Here is a 25200-nt window from a genome sequence, read left to right on the forward strand (position 1 = left end):
TCAGCGGTTGAAACAAACATGCAACGTCAAATGCAGCGGAACAAAAGCCAAAAGTCCTGATATAGAAAAAAAAAACCTGATTTGTCTCGCTGGCATGTGACAAAGTACTTAAAGAAAAACACATCAAGCTTGCTCTTCGTCTGTTCCCATTTTGCAACACCAAAGTGTATTCTTTCTAGGTCGTAGTCCACTTCACATTTGACAAAGAAATCACACCAAGACATACCTGTTAGCCCAAGCTGCCCCATTATTTGGTAATGGTGGACATGACATTCTTTTATTTTGTAGGTACCATCTGCTTGCTTGTAAAGGTAGGGACACTTTGTGAAGCTGTTCTTAGAAGGACACTTCATTTCTAAACACCCATACCTTGTGCTTTTACTCCCTCCCCTCTTATTCACATAAAGCTGGGCATACATTGTACTTTTTTTTGCCCTTTTTGGGCCGATTCTTCAGTCGTGCAAGAATTTTTTGGATCGGGCCAAGTTTCAGCTTCACCATGCGTCCTTCGTCGTGTAGTATACTGGGAGTAACAAGGGGCGATTAGCCTCTCACGACCACCTCCCGATCAGGAATCATCCGGTCGGATGAAAATCAAACATGTTTGAAATCCAGCCGGTCTTCGTGAGGTGATCGCAAGCGCATCCTGCTGTTGAAGCAGAGCTACGAGCGCCTACGAGCCGATTCCCCCAACCCCGCACACTGCGCATGTGCGTACAAGGGAATTCTTCTTCTTCTCAGACAAAAACACAGGAGAGGAGAGAAGCATGGCAGCGGTACGTGTGACATGGAGTCAAACTGTGGAGGAGCGACTCATAGAATTTCCAAGGCAACGCGTTTCGTTCTAGGCAAGGCAAGGCAAATTTATTGTCTCTGCACAATTCAGTACAGAGACAATGCAAAGTGCTTTACCCGAATAAAACAGAATAAAAGCAAGTAGGAATAAAATGTGGAAACAAAATAGAACATTAAAAACAGTTGGACTAAAAAAGTTGAAACTAGTGATGTTTCAGTAGAGCAGTTTAACTAGAACAGTCGCAGGCAGTCCTAAACAAATGTGTTTTTAATCTTGATTTAAAGGAACTCAGGCTTTCAGCGCTTTTACAGTTTTCTGGAAGTTTGTTCCAGATAAGTGGAGCATAGGAACTAAATGCTGCTTCTCCTTGTTTAGTTCTGGTTCTGGTTCTGCAGAGCAGGCTGGAGCCAGAAGACCTGAGTGGTCTGGATGGTTGATGCACTGATAACAAGTCTGTGATGTATTTAGGTGCTAAGCCATTCAGGGATTTATAGACTAACAGACGTATTTTAAAGTCTATTCTCTGAGATACTGGGAGCCAGTTCTAGTAAGCCTCATTTTTAATAGTGAGCATTGATGCTTCCGTATTTTTCTTCTTCTACTGTCTACGTTTTGCTTCCGGATAGGCGACTCCGACAAGCACCTTTTCTCCACAGGGCTGAGTCGCACTTGTGGTCTTTGGACGTACAGTCAGTGTGAGCAGTTATGTCGCATCAGAGCATCGGGCCGTACAGTGTAAGAACATATATCATGAGCTGTGAACTTTTAAACCCTGCAGTTTCATCGTACAGTTTGAGCTGTATCTAAGTACAGTGGTTGAAAATATCGTACCAAATGTACCAACATTTGGGGCGTTAGGATTTACAACAAAACCATGTGGATACACTTCATTACCTGTGATCCTGGTGTGATATATGGTTGCTATGGTTTCTTGTTCTACACCTTTCTTCACGGCCTTTGTTTGCACTGATTCTGCATTCTTTAAGCTTGCAGCAAGTTTGTCATTGTCGGCTCTTCAAGAGCAGATTCTTTTAAAAGATGTTTGATGTGATTCGGGCAGACCTAGCATTGAACCACAAATTGTTTGCGCTTTGTTCTGTGGTTTCCTTTTCCAGCGCCTTAGGCTCAGCCAGTGAAATGCTCTATTCTGTGTAACGTCGCATGCCACTTTCATTAAGAACTGTGCCGAAGCTGGTGGGTTGGCGTGGCAGAGGAAAGTTGGCCAAGTCCTCTGGTTGGCTGACATGAGCTGCTCCGGGGTCAATCTGGCTGATAAGTGGCAGCTGTAAAATGTGAGAAAGAGAGATTAATATCATTAACATGCATTTTTTCTTCTTTGTAGAGAGTCCAGAGCAACCCCCACTCCCTGGATGTCAGCTGGAAAGAGAGCCTGAGGAGGAGCAGAGCACAGAGAAGGAGAAGAAATTAGAATAGGAAACTAACAACAAGAAATTGACATTAGAAGAAACACAAATTGACACACTCAAAGAAAAAGTCTGACACCCGAACTATTTGAAAGCAGTAAAATCGATTCCAACAATCCCAAAGTTGTTGGAATACAGTACTGGCTTTACATATGAACGATTCAACCAACTGTGCACAATATTTAGCATCCCAAATGATCCACACACCGCTCAAGTTAATGTACCCCTAACATACAAACGCAATTATTGGGAAGTTGCTAAGATGACCCTTCGTAGCCAGCTGCTCTTTGTTTTAATTAAACTCCACAACAGCGAAGACCTAAAAAGCCTTGCCTTTAGATTTAATACACACATGCAAGTAATATTTTCAGTTCTTGGATTCATTATGTTTGACGTACTGGGTGAATTACCAATTTGGCCCCACAGAGATGTCATTATGCAAAACATGCCGGAACGCTACAAAGCAGACTACCCATCCACATCTGTCATTTTAGATTGCACAGAGCTGAAAATAGAAAGGCCAACGTCACCGGTGTTACAAAGTCAGAGATTTTCAAATTACAAAAGCACTAGCACCCTAAAATCACTAGTTGCCTGTGACTCCCGTGGTGCTGTCATTTTTTTATCTGCCCTCTTCACAGGATCCGTGTCTGACAAGGAGATAGTCAGACAGTGTGGAATCCTCCAGCTACCAGAGAGACTTCTTGACAATGGCTATTTGCAAAGAAGGGAAGGTATAATGGCCGATAAGGGATTTCTGATTGAGGATCAAATGCGAGCAGTTGGACTGCAGTTAAACCTGCCACCATTTTCTAGGTTCAAGAGGCAATGAATATATTTGAATATATCCCCCCACTGCATATTGTAACTGCTTTTGCCTAGATCTGGAGGATATTCCGCATGTATTGCTCCGAAACGAGTCACTAACACGCACTGGTACACAAGCTATCCCTGTCATGACATGCGCTAAGACTTCATCGGCTACAGAAAGCTTGACGAGCATAGCAACAGTAACCAAAGGGGCTTTTGCGAAGGGTCAATTCTGTGAATAAGGCTGTGAATAGATTTAACTGTTTACTCGTGATAACGAGATAAGTTTCTTGTTATCTCGTGAAAACAATTAATGTTTTAACCGTGATAACAAGATAGTTATGCCATTAAAAGCAATGGGGAAAACATTTGAGTACGACCGCTCTCGTCTTCCCTACCACAGAGCAAAAGATTATGAAAAAACTAAACAGGTCAATATTTCAATGTTCAATATTTTAGGTGAGCCCAAGACACAATTTTAGCTCTGGAACTGCAGGTTGCAGACCCCTGATCCTATCTCAATATGGCTGGAGCTAAAGGTGAAACAGCTTAATTTTTAAATGGAAATGTAAAAATCAGAAATGGTATCTTTGTCAACATATATCATTGTAAGAAATGTATTTAAATCATCTCTTTAGTACAGGGGCCATAACAGGTGTCACGCCCAGTTCTACAAGGGTGCTGCCCCCTGCCTAGAACCGCCCCTGTCAGTGCGTACTTTTAAAATGCATTTTTAGGGTCTTGTAACATTGGGAGCTTCAGCACAGACCCCTCATTCTGTTCCCTCCTTTTTTAAAAAGAGAGCTTTACAGTCTGTGTTTATGCATTTTCCCCACCATGTTTATCCCTTCCGCACTGCGTAGAACTGGAAAGAAGAATAGTTTACGCTCCCCTCACTGCCTCAACCTGGTATCATTGACATTAAATTATGCTGGGACCGAATAATCAGTTCCCAGATAGCCTATTGTTGTTGTTTTTTTTTTTTTTCTATAGCCATCTAGGCTGTGTAGAAAAGTGAGACGCAATGAAGCGCAGAGCCTAAACTGCTGCTCCCCTTGGGGATACGATTAAAAAAAGGGCTATTTCCAGTTTTGATATTTCCTGTAGGCTTAAGACTGATGCTTGTGGGTTAAATGCAAAGCACGAGTCGCTGCCTCACTGGGTCCGCTTGGAGCACAAACATGAAACGTCTGCTCGGAGAGCAACTTCACACTCAGCCTTCCGCTTCGCACTTAGAGGCGCCCTGCACCAATACAGGGAAACTAATGTCTGGTCAGGGTGGAGGCTGAGATGACAAACCTGTCGCTGTGAAAGGTGACAACAAAGGTTATGAAATGTAACAATCTACAAGAGCAGGGGCAGATAAGAGGATAACTCAGCAGCTGGATCATGCGTAAAGACGCAGCGTAACAACGGCCGCATGTTTCAAGTGCCGCTGCTCTTTAAGCGCACGGCCAGCCTTTTTCCTCCTTTTTAACTGTAATATGGTGTTTAATAAAAGACAATAAAATAGCAGAAATTTTCCATTCAGTAAAACAATGGTTTCATTTTTCCCGGGTTTCTGGATCGATGGTGCGACGGCGGCCATTAAGTTCAGAAACGGAAATAGACTGACAAGCTGCTGCAGTTTGAATGATCCAGAAGCTACACCGCTGTGTTTGTGGCTCTAAATCATCTTACAGGCGATGGGTACTGATTACTTTTTTCACAATTTTCCCCCCCCCCCGCTGTCAGTTTAAGGATGTTCAATTGAACAGAGAAGGTCCTTTCTCCCTCTCCTGAGCCTGTATCTCCTCTCCACAGTAACAAATATGCAACTTACATATAAACTTACTTTCCACTATAATTATTTGGCCCGCCCATTTTTTATTAGGCCCGACCGAAAAGCAATTTCTGGCTACGCCACCGAATGGACGTTTAAAATGTTCCTTTCATCTGTAATTTTACTGTTTAACCTCAACATTATCTCATTTGTAAACCACTTTAGTCTTGCAGCCTGAAAAGATATAACGGCCCCGCTACGACATAGATTTTATTTTTTACAAGCGATCACCAAGCTTTAAATCTTGACCAAATCACATCACGTAAGCAAAACAGAAAATTACTTATTTTTATTTTCTATTCAGAAAAAAAAAAGACAAGATTTTTAACACATTGTGAGGGACAGGTGACAGAGAGTCAGCTGTAGAACTGTGAACATATTTAAGAAAAATGCGCTGAACGTGTGGAGCTCGGCGGAACAGCATCCACCTGGCGCGATCAGGTTACTCCTGTCCTGAGCCGTCAAACATACCGACATTTTTCCCTTCATCGGGCGCATGCGCCGTTTGTGGCTCCCGGTTATGAGAACAAAACGGTAATATACGTTGCCATAGAGACGAAAGTTCGTGAAACCAACGAGTGTGTGTGTTTGTAGGAACATGATGGTACTTCCTGGGTTAAAGTTTTCTGAGGAAAATCTCTCGGCACACTGATACGTGACGGCACTTATATATATATATATATATTTTTATTTTTTTTTAATTAAGTTTTATTCTACACCGTCTTCTAAGTTCCAGTCAGAAAACCTGCCGGCTGAGCGTTGCAGCTGACACTTAAAAGGTAGGTTAGTAGCCAGGCGTTTGTTAATAGGCTACTTTAAAATTTGATAAAAGTCCGACGATATGTGAATTTACGTTCTAAACATGTTTCTGTTTTTTTTTTTTTTTTTTTTGTCTCCCGTTAAATTTGTTGAAGCAGAACAAGATGGAGCGACTTAACCAGGTGAGGTTTTGACTCCCTTTTTCAGAAAGCCATAAAGCAGACAGAAAGTGTGCGTTGTTAGCTTTTCCATAATATATATTTGCCTATTATAATATCACCTAGCAGTTATTACTAGCAGGTTATAGATAGATTTAGTGAAAATTATGGGAAAAAGAATGGAGGAAACAGATTTTGCTGACGTGGTTTAGGCCTACAGCTTAGAAATATTATGCCTTGCAGAAGTTGTTTTCCTGTTTTTACATTTTGTCACAAAATTTGCAATCACAACCTTCGTTGTATTTGGGGGCCATTTGATATGAACATAAGTCATAAAATGGTAACTGGCTTATGCTTGTATACTAGTCTGACAATCCCAGAGTGCTTTACGCTACAATCAGTCATTCATCCATTCACACCCCGCCTATGTTAGAGGCCACGCTGCCATACATCGGCGCCACCAGGCCCTCTGACCACTGCCAGCAGGCGATTTGGGTCCTATGTTTTGTATCGAACCGGCAACCCGACAATTGCAGGACAAAAATACCTAAATTCTGCACCTCTATCTTCCCATAATTGTGGTATGAAAGCAACTAAAGATGCAAGCCTTTTAGAGTAGGTCTCCACCAGCTTTTCATTCAGATAATGGAACTTGTACCTGTTCTGCTTTGTAAAGTCTCTTAATCTCAGGAACAGTATCTGTGAATGTCATTTTTTTGCCAGAGATTCTCAATTGGATTCCGGTTCTTACAAAACATATGATTTGATTAAAATAATTATAGCTCTGTATATTTAAAGTAATTGGTCTGCTGGGTAATCAGCCTCCACATGATTCTTGGGATTTTCTTTCGCTGTCTTTGACATGTTTTCATCCATAACTGCCATTTATTTAGCTGCATCCATCTTTCTCTGAGCCCAGCTGGGGGAAAAAAAGCATTCCCTCAGCATGATGCTCATTCCACCATGTTTCAACTTTGAAGATGGTGTGTTCTGAGGGATGTGTGTTATTTTATTTAACTTTTTTCGACCGAAATTATGCTAGGGGTATTGTTTGATAATTTAACTCTACTTCAAACTTCTCCTCAGCTTTATCCCTGACCAAATTGGTGTGTGTTCTAAGTCTTTATGAGGTTGGATTACACAAAGATGTACCGTGTCTTCTAAACAGCTGACTTCTGAGGGTGTCCGAGTAAAAGGGGGCTAAGTACAAGTCCATACCTCGCTTATCAGATTTTCTTTTGTATCCTTATCTTTCCAGTTCACAATTATGTGCTGCTCTATCACATAGGATCTCTATAGAATGCAATCACATTTGTATTTTCCATGTGAAAAAGTTCATGGGGTGTGAACTTTCCAGTTTAAATTGCACCATTGTTTGTAATGCACATTTCTATGTGCATTACAAACAATTCTAACTATGGTTACAATTACTTTAATAGTGTTTCTTTTTTTTTTCTCTGATCTCCCACCAGATGGATGACGATTCCCTTTATAATATGGGTGAGACCAGAGGAGGCTCTTTTCCCCCTCCCCTTCCTGAAACGTTGGCTGCTGAGCCATCAGAGCTATATCAAGTAAGAATGTTAAAAAACATTTTACATGTTACCAATTTCAGTTCTTTGTTTTGTTTTGGGTTTGTCTGTAGCACCGAGTGTGAACCCTTGTTCTGCACTCTTATCTTTCATTCTGTCAGGTGGTCCTAAGGCACAGTCACTACCCGCCCATCATTCAGACCAATACATGCATTCTGGCGGTGCCATTTAAGGAACAACGCTACCACCGAACTCCCAGCGAGTCTATCGGAAACAACTACAGCCCCGGGGCACAGTACTTGAAGATTAATAAACTCCACAGGAGACGACGCGTATCACGAGAGTCCTCGGCAAAGACAGCGGGACCATGTATCTTTACAAATCCAGATTTAAGATTGCGATGACATTTAATTTCATTTGTGATAAATATTGTTGCGTACATTCCTAAAGATTAACCTGACATCCTACTAGAAGAGATTTTCTTTCTTAATGAGCCTCTTAGCTCCTTTTCCAGCTGAACGCAGGCAAACAACTGGACCAAAGAGACTGTAATAGTACACTCTACACACAATGCAAGAGAAGTTAAATGTGTGCCGCATGCTTTAAGTGGAAGTACTTGACGTTTCATTGTTACTTTCACAGGGAGCCATCCTGTCCCACATCGACCCCGCCTCAGACAAAACACAAGAGAAGAAAGTTAGAAATGCCCAGCAGCCGGCCTGTGAGTCCAACTGAGCAGCTTGTTATCATGCACAGGCAGGAGGCGCTGATCAGAGCCACTCAGAGTGAACCCGGTGAAAGAGACCTGGAGGTGAGGAGCGGTAAATTCATTTGCATGCAGAATAAGGTGCAGAGTTAAGTCCCCCGCGTTTAATTTGAATTGATTGGTAACATTTCTCACGCAGAGGTACACACACTACATCAACACCAGCGTCCCGATTCACATGCTGGCCCCCTACTCACACCAGCAGATGGTTAACATCATGAGCCGGCTGCCTCCTGAGCGCGAAGGTGCCAGCAAACACCTCCGAACTCTGAGGGATGACTTGACGGAGGAGGTCAAAAGAGATTATTATTCCAGCCTCAGGAAGAGCATAGGTAAAACAGTTGGCATTTACAGTGGATATAAAAAGTCTGTTTGCCCCGTTGAAATACCAGCCCTCTGTAACATAGAAGTTGAAACTATGATAAATGTTTCCAAAAAAAAAAAAAAAAAAAAAACTTTTTGAAGAAAAAAGGCCTCTAACGTTCAACCCTCCCAATGGTAATGTTTTTCAGAGTTGTTATTCTGCTGTCTATGTATAACTACATCAATAGCTAAATGATGCAAATATTAAGAAACCAAGAAAACATTTCTTCCTGTTTCATTTCGTCCTGTATAATTGTTGGAGGCTCTACCCAAACAGACTTGTTTCTGGGACTATTTCAAATGGTGGCTCCATCAAGTAATAGTTTAGGAATCTCCACACCGAATGAAAAAGGGTTGTTGCAGTTTTGGATGTTTCAAAATGTACCTGTTAAAATAATTGTTTGAAATAAATAATACAGGATATATGCTGTATTAAAGGTGGAGATTTTTTTTTAATGCTCTATCATAGTCTCATCTTGTCATCTTGTTACATCGCAAAAAAAAAAAAAGCAACATAATTTTGGGTTAGGGTGTAGACCTTTGAAAGCCACTTTATGTTTCAGCCATAACCAACTAAACTGTGGCTAAATAATTAATCGACTAATCTGCATGTCCAAACTAAAATGTATAAAAAAACTATAAATTATGAACCTCTTTCTGAAATCATTTTAATAAATGCGTGACCTTTTTGATCAGTGGATTACATTCTGATGGAGCCGTCTGAGTGCCAGCGACTGTCCATATCCAGCATTCCGAAGCCTTTTCCCTGGAGGGTGATCCGTGCACCAGTTCCCTGGGCGCTTAGCTGCAGGGAAGCCAGCAGGTGGCAAAGCCAGCATCTCTTTGCTGTGTGTCCTATTATGGGCCTCCTGCAGCAAGTCTGGATGGAACGGTATGGAAATCTCTTCATTTATTGGTCCGACTTGATCATGTGGTTTAATGGATTGAAAATATGTATTTTTAATGCTTTCATTGAATTGCAAAACTAGCCTATTAATCATAATAAATGGTCTAAATCTGAGTACAAACTGACTTATAAATGACTGAGTAACCAAAAAAAAAATAAAAAATAACCCTCCACATCTAAAGTAGCTTGTGTTCCGAGATGTGAAAATGTGATGTCAGAATTACTAAAAAATAAAGACAATTGATTGATTTAACTAAACCTTTAGGAGTTCAAGAGTTAGAAGTGTATTTTTTAACACTGAATAAAAATGAAGCTGAATGCAAATCGTTGGTTGTTGCAGCTATTCATCTTTGAGATTTGTGAAACTGGCCGACCTTTTCTCCGCCACCCTCCCTCTCCTGCCATCTGAGTTTGTTGAGTTTGTCCAGAGACAGTGCCAGGCCACCAGAAAGGAACTGGATGAAACGTGAGTACAGCCAGCCAGGACAAGCTGTCTTCCCCTCACACTACAGGCTGATGTCCAGAATCAAACGGCGTGGTACGACTTCACATTTACTAGTTTCTGCCAGGGAACCCAGCTGAACATGAAGCCTCGTGTTCCCATCTTGTCCAATTTATCTGACAGGTCAGGCTGCCTCTCAGTAAATTGTTCTGACATTTTAATGCTGATTGTTACTGTGTGCATGTAGTGTTTTCTGTGCAGAGGCTGAGGTTACCTGTCTGCGCAGCTGCACTATGAGATAAATGCAAAAATGTTATTTAACAGCTCTGAAACTTTTGTTTTTAGAACTTTGAATGATTTGATGAAACAAGTGGGAACAAATTATTTGTCTTTGGAGCATCTGTGCTGCCAGCAAAGCGCCTGCAGACAGAGTACCTTGCTAAAGGATTCACATCGTTTTAACATCACCAGCATTTGTCACATCACAGCCACTATTTTATGGGATCATGTGTGATGGACAAACACAAAGTAGCAAATAATTGCAAAATATGGACGGAAAATGAAACACTATTTTCAAAATCCTTTAGAAATAAAAATCTGTAAAGTGTGGTGTGCATTTGCCCCTTTAACTGAACTTTGACTGAACCGTGGTTTGATCTAAACCACGCACGGAAGCAGTCACTAATCTTTTGCAGCCTCTATAGGTTTCCATCCGTGATAGTGTTGAATTTCATTGCTACCATCTTCTGAGTAACTCTGACCAGTTTTCCTGCGCCCACTGAAGGCAACAATCCACAAAGAATGGTGGCGCCACCACCGCGTTTCACAGTGAGGAAGATGTGCTCTAACCTGACTCTCGCCAGATGGATTTCGTTCTGCAGAGCTCCACACATCCATCTGGGGTCGCTCCATTGGAGATGTATTTCAGAAGGAGCGGCCTTATCAAAAATCCTTGCATATGATTGGATAAACCACTGGTCTTTCATCTTTACTGACGTGCTGCTTCAACCACTAACATCAAAACCAACATTGACACCGAAACCGTCGTTTCCACTAACAAAAGCCATTCTCTGCTGTTCTTTTAAAGAATTACTATTCAGTAGATCAACACTGATGAAATGACAGCATCAATGTCACCGGGTGAACAGATTTCTTTAATGAAAACCGGGGACGCCTCTGATTTTGCTAAGCAGGTGGACGGACACAGAGTCTCCGTTGGGGGATTGGTTTGTTTTTGCCTACAGGGTGAAACAAACCAATCGGTTTAGTTTATCCACTATCCCAGGACAGCATCAGGACCGGGTAAATACCTCTTGCTGCGTTAAACCTTTTTACTCCATCATGATACACAGGAATCAAAGACATTTCCGGGACAGCTTTTGCCAGGGACAGGTCATCCAAAACAGGCACTCAGGGACGTCTGGTTACCCTTGCTTCCTCACTGCGAGCCGCCGCTGTTGTCTGAATCCAAACAGTCGCTTCTCTGATACGTCATATCGTTGAAAAATCCTGATTGGCTCGTCCATTTTATGTGGTATTGAAATCCCTCCCAGTGGCAGCGAGTCCAGGTGGATGTGTGGTGGTATGTGGAGCTCGGCGGAACTACATCCATCTGGTGAGAATCAGGTTAGATGTGTTCAGGGTAATGTGCATTTATGTTGTTATAAATCCCTAACCCTTCCAAAAAAGGCCAGATTTAAGGAATGTACAACTAATAGTTCTACTGTCAGCATCTTTAATTCCTCCTCCAGAGGATCCACTGGCCTCTTGACTGCTTATGTGATCTAACTCTCTTCTTGCGTGACCTGTGAGTTTCGGTATATGGTCATGTATCATGTTTCTTCCACTTGACAATTATGCACTACTTTGTGTTGATCTATTAATTAAAATCCCAATGCAGTAAGTTAATGTTTGTGGTTGTAACACGAACTAAATGTGCAAAAGCTCTATTGTAAGACTGTGTGAAATAATCGTCACCATCTCCTTTCTCAGTTTGTGCATCTGTTAATTTTGATCAAAGAGTTTCAGCCCCTTCAAGACCTTAACAGAGGTGTCCTGTTCTTTCAGGTGGCTGCCTTACTGCGCATCCCTTTTTGTCACGCATGAGAACATGTGGCTGCCCCTTTTGCCCAAGAACGAGCCAGAAGCTCCGTTACGTGTCAGGGAGTTCTTCCAGTGTGTGGCTGCACTTATGTCGCTGCAGCTTCGAAGCCTGGTCATAGAGTCCTTACAGGATTTGTTGACATTTTTCATGAGACACGAGGTTCGGACACTTTGAGATTTTTTTCCAGGAAATGTTTGAAATTTTAAAATGGGGTTTGCAAGTCTGCTGGTTTCTTTGAGAATGAATAGTGAACATATTCTGTTATTTTTGCTGTGAAGTGTTAATACTGTATTATCTACCCTGCTTTTGATTTTTTTTTTTTCAGGAGGGGAATGACTTTGGAGAAGTTTTTGATGAGCTGATATACACCCAGTCTCAAGTTTTGCTGCTTAAGCTACGAGCCGAAAAGTCTCACATTGAGTTTTCTCCCAGCTTTCAGGAATGTTGGGAAGTTATTCGCGAAGCATTTATGGAAATTATCAAAAGTGCACAAAAGCTCCAAAGAGTAAAGCTTTCAATTGATTTGCACATCTTTCTGCTATCCTTGTTTCTTTTATTTTTTACTTTTGTGTAACATTTTTTATTTTTTTATGACCAGCTGGAATGTAAGCTATTTTCTGAAATCAACAACCTGTATCTACGGACTGTCAGACCCGACGAGTCACTGGTCACAGACATAGTTGCCAAAGTTAAGGATGCTTTCCAGAAGAACACAGTTGGTCCCAAAAAGTAATGACACATTACCAGATTAAAATTTTTGTTTGGTAGGAAGTTGTTGATATTATGTCTTGATCGCCAGGTATCTGGATGTATATCGAAACTACAAGAATCTTCTTGACAATACATCAAACGAGGACATCTCAAAATTTCTCGCAGAGAGTCACTCGTTAGAAGAATCTGCCGAGGTAATCAGATTTTTCTGTCTGAAACCAACATTATTTCCCGCTTCATTTTACAATCTACTGTTATGTGAAAATAATATTTACCCCTTTTATCAAAATCAAATTGTGTTTGATTTTCTGCTGTTAAATGTTTCAGAAAATCAAACACGTTTTATTTTCAGAATAAGATAACCTGAATAAATACAAATACAGTAGTTTTTAAACATTGACTTAATTTATTCAAGGACAAAACCTATTAAAACCAACCTAGCCCTATATGAAAATCTAATTATTTAACCACCAAGTCTTAAACTGTTTAATCAAAATGGTGTTGTCCAGTGTTGGACCTTTCGAGGAATGGCTTAAAAACCAAAATTACTCAGAGAAAACACAGGCAGTCACAAAGGAACCGAGAACAACACGTAAAACACTCTTTTACGTGTTGTTCGTGCAACAATGGCACAGCCAGTCATTAAGTTAGGGGGAAATAACTTTTTTCTTACAGTAACTTTAGAATCCAGTAGCTTTGGATAGCATTTTTCTCCTCAATAAATAAAATCAATTGTTTTTTGTTGAGGTTATCTTTGATATTAAATTTGTTTGACCTGAAATATGTCGGGGTGACAAAAAAGCAAAAACCAGAAGAAATTTGTGAAGCGGCAGATAGTCTTTCGTGTCATTTCACTTGGCTTATTAAAGCCCGGCTTCTTGTTTGGAATCCTCAGAAAATTGAAGCCATCAACGATGTATGGAAGGAGATAGCTTCACTGCGCATCACAGTGCCCCTGTCCATGTTCTGCCTGAATGCCAGGGGCCTGAATGATCACCTGTGTGACTGCGCAGAGAGACTGAAAGCCAGGATTGCCACGTTCGAAGTGGAAGAGAACCGGAAGCTTAACGAAGAGTATGAGCGAAGTTGAAGGGCTTAAATGTAAGGAAAACAAATTTTAAGCTTTTTTGTCTTTTTCTTAGGCTCTGCGAAAAGTACCAGACGATTAGAAACGCCGCCATAAGCATCCCTAAGACCACAGAGGACTTGGTGTCTCTCATTAACTACGTTGAAAAAAGCACCAATGTCACCATTAACACCATGTTAGACGAGGTCGAAGCTGCAGTCCATCGTCTCAGCTTCCTCATGGACTATGCTACTCAGCCAGGTAGACCGTAGCATTACAAATGAATGAAATAGCGTGTAGTACACACAAGTTCCAAATGTTTACACAGGATATTGGCTGTTCTGTGATTGTTGTTCCCAAGGAGATACTTTACTGACCATCAGCGTGTTATTGCAAAATCAAATAAGATTTTAAAGGTTTTCTTAATGTGCTTCTTCATTGGCTTCTCCGACACCAGCTGATGACTTGACGCTGAACTCCCGGGTCTTCCGCTGGCCCAATCAGATCGTGATCGAACTCGAAAATGGCAAATTACACCTGACAGTCCTTAGAGAACAGGCAGAAGAAGAACTCCAAACAAGGTAACAACATCCGTCCATCCATCCATCCATCCGTCCGTCCCGTCCGTCCATCCATCCATCCATTCAAAATAGTCCCTCCAGCAGGTTCTGGCTCTTCCTAGTGCAGCATTCTTTACGATCCAAAGAGGTATTTTTTGCTTTTGGATATAATAAGTAAAATTTGTGTAGAGCCGACCAAACCTACATGACCCTTATAACAAACACATTGTGGCTTGTCAAGTTTAAAATTCATTGTCTTTCATTTTTTGTCAAAAAAGGAATAATTGCATTCCTCACTTTAAGTTTTAGAACAACAAAAAAAACACCAAAAATAAATATTCTTGAGTGCAATGACGCCAATTGAGTCTTTTCAACAAAATCATGATGTTGATTAAATAAATAGAAATTCATCCTTCAGTCATTAAACATGACAATCAGGCTGGTGATGAGTTCATGTAAACCTTTCGCTGTTTATAACAAACTGTTCATAACTGCATCGTTTTGTCTGGATATCTCAGGATCTTCAACTTTGATCAGAGGCTGCAGGAGTTGGATAAGGAGATCCAAACCTTTAAGAAGAAGGAGATAATTAACATAGAGGAGATGAAGAATAATGTGGCCTTACTCTCACAGATCACAGCCAACTTGGAGGAAGCTGTCAATGAGCTGGACGTAAGACAGCGCACTCCTGCTAAGCAAAAAAAAAAAAAAGAGAGAGAGAAGAAAACAGTAGTTGTGATTCTATAATTCAGAAATCATTGTAATGGATTCTAGCTGAAAAACCGGACTTCTTCTTTATTTAAACAGGAAATCAACAAGGAGCAGTCTTTGCTTGACAAGGAACAGAGCCAGTTTCCAATGGTCCAAACACTGATAGCAAATAAGCAACCTTACGAACAGCTCTGGAACACAGCCTTCAACTTTGAGAGCATGTCAGACGTGTGGCTGAATGGTAGGCAAATTACACCTATGTATTTTTACATATTTAATGATTTAATTTACTTGGGTTATGGTAACATTTTTCCCCACATTGTTGTTGATCTGTGGTGATTTAAATCCTAGGTCCTTTCCAGCACTTGGATGCTGAGAAGATCTCAGAAGAGCTCGACACTATGTGGAGGACTATGCATAAACTGACAAAGACTTTCTCCAATCTTCTTGGGCCCTCTTGTGTTGCGAATAACTTCAAAAGCAGGATAGACCACTTCAAGCATCACGTACCTGTCCTGACCACCATCTGTAACCCCGGTCTCAAGGATCGCCACTGGGAGAAGGTTTGCACCCTAAAATTGTTAGCTTCCTCAAGATCAGCTGACTCTGGCAGAGTTGTAGTTTTAGAGACCTGCCAGGGTCTTGCACCTTCAGTGATCCGTAAAGCTCATGGGAATGATTCTGTTTTTGTCTGACTGTAGATTAGCAGCATCGTGGGCTTCGATGTCAAACCAGATGAGAACAGCACGCTGTTGAACATGTTGGACCTCGGGCTTTCCAAGTTCTCCAAAGAGTACAAACGTTGCACAGCACAAAGATGTGTGGTTTTTGCAAATATTAGTGTGCTCACTTTTAACTTCCGCAATCTTTTTAACTTCCACAAGGCTGGAGGAGATTGGAGCCTCAGCCAGTAAAGAGTTCTCTCTGGAAAAGTCAATGGACAAGATGAAAAAGGAGTGGGCTAACCTGCGATTCTCTTTCACCGCATACAGAGATACGGTAAGAGACGCTGAAAACAGATATGGCTTACGATTTATTTACCCTTCCCATTGAATGGTTTTTATCAAAAATTAAAAAAACAAGGATACCTGTATTTTTTTTCAGGGTTGTGGTTTATTCATTGCCAATCAAATTAATTAGACAGAAACCACATTGACACATAAGTGAATGCTAGGGATAGATCAGAGAAAAAGACAACTTTTTGCAGAGAGGTCCAGAGTCACGCTGTTAACCCGCTTATGGGATCGACTTCGACTTTGGCCCGTGCTGCACTCACAGGCCTGTCTGTCTGTCAAATATACTCTTGATGAAAGTCATTAAGTGATGATTAGCACGTCAGAAGAGTGCAGGAACAACCAAACTGTGCAGAAATTTAACACAAAACATAGACAAAAGTAACAAAGGTATGGCACAAAGACAACCTTCACTGCCACCAAATCGGGCGAGTTGATTGGCTCGGTTCTAACTCAGCTGACATCCCTCTTACTGGTTCTGACGTTCTCTCAGAGACCTGAAGCTCCAGCTTTTGGGAAAGATCATTCATATGTTAAACATTAAGGATGCCATTGCTGTGGGAAAAGAGTGTTTCCGCCTAACTCACAAAGGCATTATTATGGACTTTGATGACAGTGGTTAAATGTTGGTGAACAGTCAGATGTGTTGTTTGCGAACACTGTCACACAACTATGTTCTATGGAATTACTGCTTGTGTTTCTTTCGCCATCATTTACTCAGTTTCATTTCTCACTGTAGGATACCAAAATTGTGTCAGCTGTGGATGATATCCAACTCCTCCTAGATGACCACGTTATTAAGACACAGACCATACGAGGCTCACCGTTTATCAAGCCAATAGAGACGGAATGTAAGGTGAGATATGGTGATGGAGGATCTGCGGGTAATCGGTTTTGTGAAATTGCATCCTGCTGGGAGCAGATGTGTTGCTTCAGAAGGGATATAAGGCTGTGAAATAAGATATTGAACAGTTGCAACTATTGTGGGGTTTTGGGTTTGCGTTTAATCTGCCTGCTCACAGTTACGTCCTTTGTTAGGCATGGGAGGAGAAGCTGCTAAGTATGCAGGACATCCTGGATGCCATGCTGAAGTGTCAGTCCACGTGGCTCTATCTGGAACCCATCTTCAGCTCGCAGGACATCATCGCCCAGATGCCCGAGGAAGGCCGAAAGTTTGCGATCGTGGACAGCTACTGGAAGAACATCATTGCGGAAGCTGTAAGACATTTGGGGAAACACAAGCTAGCTTTTTGAACTTGTCCCGGTAACTTTGTGTTGCCTTGCATTTCATCAGCTCAAGGATACACGAGTGCTGGTAGCAACCGACCAGCCCAACATGCTGGAGCGGCTGCAGGAGTCCAACGAGCATCTGGATGAGATTCAAAAAGGCCTCAATACCTACTTGGAAAAGAAGAGGCTGTTTTTCCCGAGGTCTTGGCTTCCAACTGTTGTTCCTTTCTCTGTTTGAAAGCTACCACCCAATGGAAAAAATACGTCAATAATCTCTTTCAATGTGCTCGAGTTATCTTGCTTTTTTTTTCTCCTTGCGTTGTTTTCAGGTTCTTCTTTCTCTCAAACGACGAGCTGCTGGAAATTCTGTCACAAACTAAAGATCCCCTGTGTGTACAACCCCACCTGAAGAAGTGCTTCGAGGGCATAGCCAAGCTGGAGTTTACCAAGGAACTGGAGATCACTGGCATGATCAGCTCCGAGAAGGAGACCGTCCCTTTCACTGAAAAGATTTATCCGGCCCAAGCAAATGTACGAAAGCTTTTCTTGTTGCGGGGCTCGCAGAAAATAAATGCAGTGGATTAACTTAGAGATGTTACTCTTACTCTTTAGGGTATGGTGGAGAAGTGGCTGAGCGAGGTAGAGAGTCTCATGCTGAAGAGTGTTCGACATGTCATCCATCAGGGAGTGATTGAGTACGCAGAGGTGAATATTACCTTTCACTGTTTGTGGCAAGCCATTTCTTATGTACATGGTCACCAGATCAGTAGAAGCATTATCTTCCTGGGTGGAGCAGTCATGCAAGAATTTACCAAACCAGTCAGAAGCAGACCTGGAAAAAATAGACTCTTCTTGGTTTCATACATGCTGGTACCTGCATAAAAACTAGTTTGCTTTGATTACATCTGTGATTCCATGAGGCCATTTGAAGTGACCTGTAAAATAGACAATGCTGTAGGTTAAAGTTCACCTCCAAGGTGTGTGTGTGTGCTTTACAACCAAACAAGTTCAAGTTTTAGTAAATACTTCAATCATGAAAGGGTTGTTTACTGTATTTGAACCAAACTTAATATGCACTGGTTTTAAAAGTAATGAATTACTGGTAGAATGAAATGCTGCAAACGTATCAGTTTGTGTGTCATATTAACATATAACTTTATCCATTTCTTGTCCTGTAGGTGCCCCGTAAGAAATGGGTGTTGCAGTGGCCCGGCCAAGTTGTCATTAGTGCCTCGTCCATCTATTGGACCAGCGAAGTGTGTGAGGCTATCCAAACCAATTCTTTGCCGGTCAGTTATTACATCATTTATCCTTAGCTTTTCCAATCGAAGCAATTATGTAGTTATTGAAATACTGTCTCATGTGCCAAAGGGGTATGTGGAGAAGTGTAATGCTCAGATTGCTGACATTGTGGAGCTGGTGCGAGGAAAGCTGCCAGGAGGAGCTAGAATGACCCTCGGTGCTCTGACCGTCATTGACGTTCACGGTACTTTCCAAATTCTAAAACAAATACAAGTGACCAAATTTGTTCTGCTTGCATTAAATCACATGGTTTTTATTGTCTTCTAGCTCGGGATGTTGTAGCTAAACTGGCAGAGGATCGTATCTCTTCCTTGAATGACTTTGCATGGATTTCTCAGCTGCGTTACTTCTGGGAAGGAGGAGAAGTGATGCTGCGCATGATTACCACCTGCCTGAAATATGGCTATGAATATCTGGGGAACTCTCCACGTCTAGTCATCACACCATTAACTGATCGCTGCTACAGGTAACTTTCACTGAGTCCGGTCCTTAAAATAAATATCAGGACATGTACACTGCAGTGCATTACGTATCACTGGTCGGCAACTTCTTGCCTAAACTGAAGTGATTTTATTAAAAGAGTATACATCTGTTCAATTACATTCTTCAGAACACTTATGGGGGCTTTGAAGCTGAATTTAGGTGGAGCTCCTGAAGGTCCTGCAGGAACTGGCAAGACTGAAACCACAAAGGATCTTGCAAAAGCTTTGGCTAAACAGGTAAACAGTTATTAGAACAATTCAGTAGTCATCCTTCTTTTATATATAAAGCCTACTATTGCCATCAACTATATTACTTTTTTAGTGCGTGGTGTTCAACTGCTCTGATGGTCTGGACTATAAAGCTATGAGTAAATTCTTCAAAGGACTCGCTCAGTCTGGGGCCTGGGCCTGCTTTGATGAGTTTAATCGGATTGAGGTGAGATCAGGTTGTATTACATTGGGGACTTGTACCTTAATGAACCAGATACTCATCTTGCTTTCAGCTAAATCTAATATAACAAATACTTACATTTTGTGGTTGAAAAACTGCTAAGGATAAACTGAAATATTGACTTATGCCACTGAGGTAAATATCAAGGTAAGGTCGCAGCTTTTGTCTGTCGTATTATTACATGTATTTGAAAAGCCCTTTTAACATAGCCCTTTTACCATAGCTTTGCTGTGGTAATTTCAAAAGTACTAAAAGCTAAAGTATATGAATATGAATAAGTTAATCTGATGTTCAACTTATATTCATGATATGACAAAAAAACATTTATTTATTTAAGAGTTATTTTATATGATAGACCAAGTCAAAATGCTTCATGATTGTGAAGAGAACGGAAAATTATAGATGTGTCATGATTTGGTTGATGGCCTCAAAGGGAGAAACTGACTAATGTAGTAAAGCTGGGAACTTTAATTATAAATTAAGAACTCATTGGATCGTCTTGCACATGGAGAATAGGACATGGCGAATGAACAATGTAATAGGCAGCAAACAGACGTGGAAAAACATATTTGAATAGTCAACAAGAAGAATCCAGTGAAGAGTAATACCAACCAGTGAGCCCAACTACAGAAGCAAGGGTTGGAGAAATGACAACCAGAAGAGCAATCAGTAGAGATCTGAAGCAGCTGTGGCAGAAGGAGAGCAGGGTAGCTGAGGGAGAGAGACTCAAGGTGCATTCACACCGAACGCAAACGAGACGTTTGGAGCGATTGATTTACATGTAAAAGCATTTTCAGGAGTGGATGAACAGCCCGCGATGCAAGAACACCTTTAGAGCAATTCGATCGGCACAAATTGGGCAAATAGAGCAAAACTGCAAATGGTGCAGTAGATGCATGAATAGAGCGAATTGAAACTGTGAATAGAGCAAAACAAAATTTTGCCCAAGTTAAAAAATCTGACTTTTTATGTCAATTTGCGTCACGTTAAGGTTCCGCCTCACCCAATTATTTGAGCACAAAAATGTTTTTTATGTGTTACAAATTTAGACAGTACAATTAGGCTATATTTCTACTGAGCATTGATGGATTTACTGACCGAACACGCCTGTGGTCCGTGTCCCGGAGGGTGATCGGCCCCCTGATTAATGGCAGCATACTGGGTCCTGGAAAGACGGAAGTACCGCTGGAAACGACTGAGGAGAAAAAGAAAAAAAAAGAAGAGAAAAAAAAAAAAAAAAAAAAAAAAAGGAAACAACCGTCCTCCAGAGACGGCTCTAGATGGTGGAACTCGCCAAACCTGGTGCATCTCTGGAGCATCTGGTGGACACAGGGACTCTGACGCTGTTGTCCGACTTTCCAAATAGAGCACTGTGACTCGCTCGGTAAATTCCATCTCCGTCCCAATGAGTTAAAAAGACAGGAGGGAGTCGCCGGCAAGCGGATAGACACTCCATGTATTTAATGATGCGGTGAAGTGGGCCTCAGGAGGAAAAGGCTGCGTTGTCAGCACAGATTGTTTGCCAGAGAGAAATGTCAAGCGATCAACGGCGGGTGATCCAGGCAAATTTTTTGCCTGGATCACATTCGCTGTGAATGTACCTTAATACAGCTGAGCTGAGACAAAAAGAATTTACCACCAATGAGGAAAGGATAACCAGAGGTTTAGGAGAAATAACATCCAGATGTACAAAGAACAGAACACATAAACTAAGAAGTTAACAACACAACAGGGTAAGACTTGTCCAAGCATAAATAAACAACAAGGAAATGCTGAAAACACAAACAGGAAAGAAAAACACAACCAAAACATCTGGAATTTGTAACTAGAGGGTTCCGAACAGTTTTTACAAAATAAAAAATTATATTGCATACTTTGTATTCAGCCCCCATGAGCCAATACATTTCAATATCCCTGTTTTGGTACCAAACCTTCCAGCTTTTGCTGGTATTACAGCTGGGGTATTTATCCCAGTTGTTGTTAAGGGAATTCAACTTGCTGCCATAGCCAACTTCACTATTAGATCTAGATATCTCACATTTTGCTCTTTTAGAGCAACACTTACAGATATAAACACTTCAATAAGTTTGCATTTGCCTCTAAAGAACTAGACCAACGATAATGTGTGTTGGTGTTGCAGGTGGAGGTTCTTTCTGTGGTGGCCCAGCAGGTGCTCTGCATACAACAGGCCATTGGTAAGAATCTGAAGAAGTTTTTATTTGAGGGGACGGAGCTGTCCCTCAATCCAACCTGTTCAGTCTTTATTACCATGAATCCCGGTTATGCCGGCAGGGCGGAGCTCCCTGACAACCTAAAGGTACACGTCAGGTCAAACTTTTCAGAATGCTCAATGCGCTTTATATACTTTAACAATCCGCCGGCCTATTTTGCCTTGCAGGCTCTTTTCCGGACGGTGGCTATGATGGTGCCAGACTATGGTCTCATTGGGGAGATCTCGCTGTACTCAATGGGTTTCATTGAGTCTCGCAGGTATAATATAGAATTTTGTTAATTTAATATGAGTTGGTTTGAATCACAAGCTTTTAATTTAAATTTCACTGTCTTCAGTCTTGCACAGAAGATTGTGGCCACCTACCGGCTGTGCTCTGAGCAGCTGTCCTCCCAGTACCATTATGACTACGGTATGCGAGCTGTGAAGTCTGTGCTGACTGCAGCTGGAAACCTAAAGCTGAAATACCCAGAGGAGAATGAGAGCGTGCTGTTGCTTAGGGCTCTGATGGACGTCAACATGGCCAAGTTTTTGGCACAGGATGTGCCGCTCTTTCAGGTACATGACTATAAAAGTTTCACGTACAGCTCAGGCGTAAGTTTCTTCTCAATAACTTCTCACAATCTGCTGATGGCTACAGGGTATCATCTCGGATCTATTTCCTGGAGTTGTCCTGCCAAAACCAGATTATGATCTCCTTTTCAAGGCGCTTGATGAAAATATCGCAAAGCTTAACCTCCAGCCTGTCCCGTGGTTCATTGGCAAAATCATACAGGTATTAAGACTATAATAATAGTATTTAACTCAGTGAAAATAATGTACTAATTTAGTTGTTCTGTTTTTATTTAGATTTATGAGATGATGTTGGTACGTCATGGCTTTATGATAGTGGGAGACCCTCTTGGAGGGAAGACCTCTGCCTATAAAGTTCTTGCTGCTGCCCTTGGAGACCTCAGTGAAGGTTGTTAAAAGAATTTAAAATGTACCACTGCACATTTTTTTTCTGACTACTTGTAAGTGATTTTCTAATTTTCTCATGGTTTCAAATCATCCTCATCTAGCCAGGCTGATGGAGGAGTGTGCAGTACAGTACTGCATCATCAACCCCAAGGCTATCACAATGGGCCAACTGTATGGCTGCTTTGATCCAGTCAGTCACGAGTGGTCTGATGGTGTCCTGGCCACCACCTTCAGGAATCAGTCAATTTCCACCTCAGAAGATCGTCAGTGGATCCTCTTTGACGGTCCGATTGACGCGGTCTGGATTGAAAACATGAACACTGTGCTGGATGACAATAAGAAGGTACTGCACGTCACAAACTTTCTCCTGGTCCCTCCACCCTGACACGGTTTTTGTAAAGAATGGTCACTCTACCCTTCACTAGCTTTGTCTGATGAGTGGCGAGATCATTCAGATGAGTCCCAAGATGAGTCTAATCTTTGAACCTGCAGACCTGGAGCAAGCCTCCCCAGCAACTGTCAGTAGGTAAGCAGCCAAGGCAGGCTATAAGTACTCTTACATGTGAGCAAATATTCTGCTTGTGTTAATAAATGATCCTGTCTAAGGTAGGTGTTGCACCATGCAGCCCTGAGATTGTGACAAACAACTCAACAGAACACAACAGAAGCTAAATGATATTTTCTCTGTGACCTTTCATTGGCAGGTGTGGTATGATCTACATGGAGCCTCAGCAGCTTGGATGGTCACCTCTAAGAGATTCCTACATGAACACGTTGCCTAAAAGCCTGGATGATGAACACAGAGAGCTGGTTAGAATACAGATGCTGTGTATTAATGTCCTTGTGGGGTTATCAAAAGCACCTAATAGATACTGGTTTTATAGATATTGCATCTTCTCATTCAGTATTTTGCTTCATAGATCACGGACCTGTTTGACTGGTTAGTGCAGCCCTGTTTGGACTTCTTAGATAAGGAGTGTTGCTTTATGGTGCAGACATCTCCAATTCACCTGGCCTACAGTCTGATGAAGCTGTACACTTGTCTGATGGGTTCGTAAGACCACAATTGATCAGAAACAGTATTTGAATGTTGTTTAACCAGCCAGCTTGTTTATTTAAGCCTATGTGTCTGTCAGATGAGATAGCTGCATCAGAAACCAACGGTGCACAGAATATGTCCAGTGAGCAGATAGCCATGTGGCTGCAGGGTTTGTTCCTTTTTGGCCTTGTTTGGTCTCTGGGTGGTACCATCACTGGAGATAGTCGTAAGAAGTTTGACGTCTTCCTCCGCAACCTGCTAATGGGCATGTATGAGGAGCACCCTCGTCCCAAAAGCGTCAAACTTAAAAAGAACAACATCTTCCCGGAGCGAGGTCTCAACATATCAAACCTAATTTAGCATATAATTATCAACCGAATGCCTGCTGATTTACCGCACATTTACTCTGCAGGGACTGTCTACGACTACTACTTCCATAAGGACGGACATGGACAGTGGAACTCCTGGGCTGATTCTATCACGAAAGAAGAGAATGTCATCCCAGCTGGAACCAAAGTTAGCACGTCCATTTATATACTGTTTCTTGCTGGCTCCACCTGTGAAATTTTTTTTTTTTTTTTTTTTTTTTTTTTTTTTTGTAGTTTCAGAAAATAACCTCTATTATTCAGAAACCTAATTCTTCCACCTATAAATTTGATCTGCTTTCTACAAACTTGTTCAAACCCTGTTTGTCTTCCCTCTATTATCACTGACAACATGCTTTCCTTCCTGTCCTCTGTTTCAGTTTCAGAACCTCTTAAAACGGATACATTTATATCAATCCTGTCCATTCAAAATATTGGAAAAAAATAGCAGCTATACAGGTTCAAAATCATCCGACTAATAACAATCTTTATGAACAGTTTTAGTCTGGTTTCCATCCATTACATTGCAAAGAAACAGTTCTGGTCAAAATCACAAATTACCTTTTTTTGGCAGCAAATTCTGGACTAATTCTAATTCTTTCTGACCTGACTGCAGCTTTTGACATAATCTTGCATCATACCATTCTTAACCATATAGCTTCTTTTAGTGTTAACTCTAATACGTCTCTCCTGGTTTAGATATCTATGGTTGTATCTATTACTCTCAGATATCAAACCATCTTAGTAAGGATGGGTGTGCCACAGGCCTCTTTCCTGGGGTCTTTCCTTTTCATCATATATCTTTTGGCTATTGGCAATGTTTTCAGAAAGCACAGCATTAAATACTTAATCTACTAGGCCCACCAACCCTCCCTCCCCTTTTTTACTTTGACTGTTTTACTACAGTACATTGAAATTTGGTTTTACAATAGCTTTTAAAACTCAACAAAAACAAAACAGAATTTCCTATTGTTGGCACCAACTGCACTTTCCAAAACCGGTAGTTTTTCATTTTCCATCAAAAATGTCTTCATCCCCTTTTTTCTTGTCAAGATTCTGGGTGTTGTACTTTATAAGACTCTCTCCTTTCTTGTCCACATCAATAACATGACACGTACGGCCTGCTTACATCCACTTTCCGTAATATCCACAATACAATCTCCAACTATCACATTTTATGTGTATTATGTCCAATAG

The 25200-nt window shown here is 41.3% G+C and overlaps 2 protein-coding genes across 2 annotated transcripts in view; both read left to right on the forward strand.

The window, feature by feature from the left end:
• The first annotated feature begins 8000 nt into the window (after positions 1 to 8000).
• LOC118565425 (dynein heavy chain 3, axonemal-like) lies at positions 8001 to 8606 on the forward strand. The gene is made up of 3 exons (XM_036145862.1): positions 8001 to 8112; positions 8207 to 8476; positions 8580 to 8606. The coding sequence occupies exons 1-3, from the start codon at positions 8005 to 8007 to the stop codon at positions 8604 to 8606; spliced, it is 405 nt and encodes a 134-aa protein (XP_036001755.1). The 5' UTR covers positions 8001 to 8004.
• A 508-nt stretch (positions 8607 to 9114) lies between these two features.
• The window catches only part of dnah3 (dynein axonemal heavy chain 3), a 28956-nt gene continuing 12870 nt past the window's right edge, over positions 9115 to 25200 (forward strand). Inside the window, 34 exon segments of the mRNA XM_036145005.1 lie at positions 9115 to 9322; positions 9678 to 9803; positions 11847 to 12042; positions 12209 to 12612; positions 12683 to 12788; positions 13490 to 13668; positions 13737 to 13921; positions 14118 to 14241; positions 14739 to 14892; positions 15028 to 15172; positions 15283 to 15494; positions 15633 to 15724; positions 15816 to 15930; positions 16684 to 16800; positions 16983 to 17162; positions 17239 to 17375; positions 17504 to 17705; positions 17787 to 17879; positions 18353 to 18463; positions 18546 to 18660; positions 18744 to 18942; positions 19087 to 19195; positions 19281 to 19394; positions 21550 to 21726; positions 21808 to 21899; positions 21978 to 22197; positions 22280 to 22414; positions 22489 to 22600; positions 22701 to 22942; positions 23025 to 23125; positions 23304 to 23409; positions 23520 to 23649; positions 23736 to 23972; positions 24051 to 24154. Coding sequence (XP_036000898.1) covers positions 9141 to 9322; positions 9678 to 9803; positions 11847 to 12042; positions 12209 to 12612; positions 12683 to 12788; positions 13490 to 13668; positions 13737 to 13921; positions 14118 to 14241; positions 14739 to 14892; positions 15028 to 15172; positions 15283 to 15494; positions 15633 to 15724; positions 15816 to 15930; positions 16684 to 16800; positions 16983 to 17162; positions 17239 to 17375; positions 17504 to 17705; positions 17787 to 17879; positions 18353 to 18463; positions 18546 to 18660; positions 18744 to 18942; positions 19087 to 19195; positions 19281 to 19394; positions 21550 to 21726; positions 21808 to 21899; positions 21978 to 22197; positions 22280 to 22414; positions 22489 to 22600; positions 22701 to 22942; positions 23025 to 23125; positions 23304 to 23409; positions 23520 to 23649; positions 23736 to 23972; positions 24051 to 24154 — 5253 coding nt within the window. The 5' untranslated portion in view covers positions 9115 to 9140.

The sequence above is a fragment of the Fundulus heteroclitus genome, chromosome 13 (assembly GCF_011125445.2).
Source record: "Fundulus heteroclitus isolate FHET01 chromosome 13, MU-UCD_Fhet_4.1, whole genome shotgun sequence".
Taxonomy (NCBI): Eukaryota; Metazoa; Chordata; class Actinopteri; order Cyprinodontiformes; family Fundulidae; genus Fundulus; species Fundulus heteroclitus.